This window comes from Cicer arietinum, chromosome 4, assembly GCF_000331145.2.
Source record: "Cicer arietinum cultivar CDC Frontier isolate Library 1 chromosome 4, Cicar.CDCFrontier_v2.0, whole genome shotgun sequence".
NCBI lineage: Eukaryota > Viridiplantae > Streptophyta > Magnoliopsida > Fabales > Fabaceae > Cicer > Cicer arietinum.
Window position 1 is genome coordinate 59,314,294 of NC_021163.2, and position 4,478 is coordinate 59,318,771.

General features: G+C 29.3%; 1 protein-coding gene across 2 annotated transcripts; it reads left to right on the forward strand.

The window, feature by feature from the left end:
• The first annotated feature begins 1,378 nt into the window (after nt 1–1,378).
• On the forward strand, nt 1,379–4,232 carry LOC101490604 (probable plastid-lipid-associated protein 8, chloroplastic). 2 transcript variants are annotated; one of them, XM_073367946.1, is made up of 4 exons: nt 1,379–1,614; nt 2,135–2,258; nt 2,896–3,075; nt 3,775–4,232. In XM_073367946.1, exons 1-4 carry the CDS (start codon nt 1,408–1,410, stop codon nt 3,846–3,848), a joined length of 585 nt encoding a protein of 194 aa, XP_073224047.1. In that variant the 5' UTR covers nt 1,379–1,407; the 3' UTR covers nt 3,849–4,232. The 2 variants fall into 2 exon arrangements, with proteins under 2 accessions (XP_073224047.1, XP_004498593.1); XM_004498536.4 differs by having other exon boundaries at nt 1,381–1,614; nt 3,789–4,232.
• The last annotated feature ends 246 nt before the right edge of the window (nt 4,233–4,478 follow it).

The window sequence follows — 4,478 nt, forward strand, 5'->3', positions numbered from 1 at the left end:
ATAATGTGCTTCCCATTAAATCAATTTGTTTATAGAACAACTTCATATTATATTATTTGACCGTGTATTGTTCAATAAAATATCTATGGAGCATAATTTTACCGGTAAAATGTACAAAAACGTTATAGTTTATTCAAGGATGGATAAATTATAATGGAGGAAAGGATAAGAAACACGGAAAATATAAAAAGAACTAAGAAAAATATAAATAATTAGTAAAAAAATTATTGATGTACAGCTACATACTATTAAAATACCTTCAGAGATAGTAAATAGATGAAGTGATATAATATATTGATGATCCAATATTAAAAAAAATATATATTTAATAAGTGTAGAAAATTTGTAAATATACAAACATCATTGTTGTAACTAGTACTAGAAAAGAAAAAGGCAACAAAGCATGCTACAATGTACCGAAGCAGGTGACAAAAACAATAGTCTTGCAACAAAGCATGTGACGAAGTACAACAAATTTGCAGCATTAAGCACCAAAACAAAGACAAACTTCAAGGTAAGAAAAAGAAAGAGTAACTTATAACCTAAATTTTTAATATTTTAATAAAAATAAATGAGGGTAACTTTGTCAACATAATAAACTATTTTTCAACATATTTTTCCACCAAATCACTTAAATTCAAAATAATCTAAATTTACTATGTGAAAAAACTATGATGGTATTCGTTGTCCTCTTCAAATAAATAAAATTATCAATATATTTAATTGTATGAACTATCCAAATTATTGTTAAAAATGTTATCAAATTTGTATGTAAAAATATAATTTATTTATAAAAAAAAATACTAGTTGGTTTGTCATTGAATTAAGGTACATTCGAACATTTAAAATAAGACTAAATTACATTCGTGGTCCCTTAACTTAATTTCAGGTAACGTTTTAGTCCCTTATTTTTTTTTTCCGATTTAGTCATTTATTCCTAATAATATAAAATAAAGTATGAAAATATGAGTTTATTTGAAGATTTGCGTTACGAATTTGATGAAATTTGTATTATATTGAAGAATATAATTAATTTTATGAGTTTTGATTGAATTTTTGTTTAAAAATGGATAACGTTGTTGAAATTTTAAAACATAAAATATTAAATTGTCATTTAAAATTAAAATAAAGGACTAAGTCGAGAAGAAAAAAAAAAAAAGATAAAAGACTATTATCTGAAATTAAATCAAGGGACCAATGTAATTTAGCCTTCAAAATAACAATAACTAAAACACGCTTAAACGGCACAGTTTACATAAGCTCGCCAAAGATAAGGCAAATAAGAGTTGCTACGTACGTGGCATCACAAAAACCAAATAACCCGATTCTCATCCGACGTGGCATCGTATAACCAATAGATGATTAGTAAGATATAGAAGCTTATTCACTGTTTGGGGTTTTATCGCTATGGCTGCAACTTCTGCTTCTGCGTTTCGCTTAGTACCTTCTTCGTTCGGATTCAGATACCATAGTAATAATCCTCCAACGCCCAAATCATTCAACCTCCGTTTCCCTCCACGTCACACCAGCTTATTCGTTTCTGCTTCCGTTTCGATCTCTAACACGGATATCCGAACACAACCTAATGATCTCGTAGCTTCTCTTCTTTCAAAGGTACCTATATTTTCTAATTTATTTCTGTAAATATTCTAAATAATAATCAATCACTAATCACTGTAAATTTTTTTACCTATTAACAAATTATAATCATATGTGTGACTTTAGGTCATGTAATATTTGTATTGTTAGTAACATGGTACTTAACCAGTCATAATCAATAAATCAAATCAACTTGCATGCAAGTATATATGTTTGATGATAATTATTTAATTTATGTCTTCAAATATTAATGGGATGTAACTATGGTTAGAAATCTTCATATAAAGTTGTGATGATATCTAGTGATACAGGAAATGCCCTAAAAAAAATATCTTGCAATTTGGAAAAGAGACAAAATTTTCCTTTGCAGCTAAAACATTCATGCAAAAATTAGAAATTATATTTCGGCGTTATCTGAATACTTATGAATTATAATACTTATTTCCATTTCATTACATTTGATGTTTAATTTACATTTTACTGTATTTTTAATATTTACTTCCGTGATCGAAATTGAATTTTAACTTTTAATCAGGTGGTGCAAACAGATGGAGGAGTTTTACTGCAAAAGGAAGAACATAAAGAGGTAGCTGAAGTGGTTCAGGAATTGCAGAAGTATTGTGTGAAAGAGCCTGTGAAATGCCCCTTAATATTTGGAGGTGAGTCCACATTATGCTGCTTAACCTTGAGAATGTGTTAAAAGTTTAAACACCTAAAAGCATGTCTTCATATTTAATTTGTTGAATCTTCTAAACTATACCAGATAAATCTTAGGATGTTTTTGATTTGTTTCCTGTATTTCCTTTTCAATTTCTATTGATAATTATAAAATGTTGCTTTTTTATTTGTATTTTTCGAGAATTTTCCAATGAATAGGTGAAAACAATATAATTATTATTATGAGGGTCTTGCTAATGAGCATTCTAAGGGCATTGGTTAAGGAATTAATAAAAGGAAAGTTTGTTCCGAGAATACAAGCTTAAAAACTTGTCAATGTTTTTTTTTTTTTTGGATAGACAAATGTTAGTAAATTAGTGGTTTTGTTAGTTTCTTGGGTTCAAATCTGAGACCTCCTTTGGTGTGTCTTAACTCACCCACCGAGCTATCTAAAGGGGAAAAATAGATACATCATTTTGAATTTTGATTCTTAATCAATGCCTAAAGGCACACGTTATATATATTCTTTATATACATTTTTCCAGTAATATCTAAATAAGTGATATTATAATCATTCTGTTCTTGCTTTTCTTTCTTTCTGTCTTGTTCTAATTCAATGGAAAAAAAAATGCTTTGCAGAGTGGGATGTAGTGTACTGTTCACAGCCAACATCACCTGGAGGTGGATACAGGAGTGCATTGGGCCGAGTTTTCTTCAAAACAAAGCAAATGGTTCAGGTTGTTGAAGCTCCTGATATTGTGAGAAACAAGGTCTCATTTACTGCTTTAGGCTTTTTGGATGGAGAGGTTTCTCTGAAAGGTATGCATGTCATTTTATCATTTAAAAGTATGAGGGCATCTTCCACATGCTAATACCAAGTGAAACCTCATTTTCGTCCACGAAACTGTAAGGTGTTGTCAGTTTAGTCTCTAAAATTAAGATATTGACAAAAAAAATTGTAGACTAATGGTCATTTAAGTCACATGTTACCCTCCAAGTAGCATTTTGAGTCTTAACTAACAAATATGAGGAGTACTTTTGTTCGTCTTAAACCTCCCGTTTTTAAGGAAAAGAGCCTTGATAATTTGTAGTTCGTCTAGGAGGTAAGTAAAGACCTTCCAAGGATTGTTCTAGTTAAAATTTGAATTCGGGGTTTCTTATATGATTTGTGTTTAACTAAAGTTCATTAAGCACTTGAATCCAACCACTTACTTAGTTACGAGAAGTAATTTGATATATAAAAAAAAATCATGAAAATATTCGATCCTTTATAGTATTTAATTATAGGGACTAAGTTAAAATATTTACCAACAGACTTTACGTTTAGACTAAAACGACAAACAATTTACAAATTGGAGGACGTTTTTGTCAAAAAAATAATAATGTTTGAGACTTACTTGTTCGGGCTTAAATTACTTTTCTATCCATAGAAAAGAAACAAGAAAAAAGGGTATGATTTGAATTAGATATCTGTTTGCTTAGTATTTTGTTTGTAATTATGTGCTTATTTGATGTAAGAAAATGTGAAACAGGAAAACTCAAGGCTTTGGATACTGAATGGATTCAAGTTGTATTTGAAGCACCTGAATTGAAGTTAGGATCATGGCAAGCACAATATGGAGGTGAGAGTGAAGTTAAACTCAGAATCACTTATGTAGATGAAAAAATCAGGTTAGGATTGGGATCCAGAGGTTCCTTGTTTGTTTTTCAAAGAATATGAAATTGTAATTCCGTTAAGGAAAATTCTGGCAAGTTTGTAACTTGGCACTTTGTATAAGTTCATGTATAATAATATGATTATGAGTAATGAGTGTATATGTGTTAGAGCTAGCTCAAAAAGAAAAAATTTCCAAGACACTAGGGTGTTATATTAAAGTGACAATGCAGTGTAATCAACTTGCCATTGAGAATTTTTCGATTTTTGTTGTGAAAAGATTATTTGATTAAGGGAATGCAAGGTATGCTCTTTTCTTTTATTTGTATGCTCTGTTTTCTTTTGTTTCAAGTAATCAGAAAATAATTTCTATCTTATCGAAAACAATATAAACCACAATATATATAATTATACTAGCAATGTTATAATTTGATCCACTAATTCATTCTTGTTGATCGAAATGACAAGGAATCCTTCTAATACCAGTTTTGATCCAAAGGCACTCATCCAATATTTTATTTTATTATTGTCTTCCGACTTTTTAGAGGATGAATTCTAATAGTTGGAA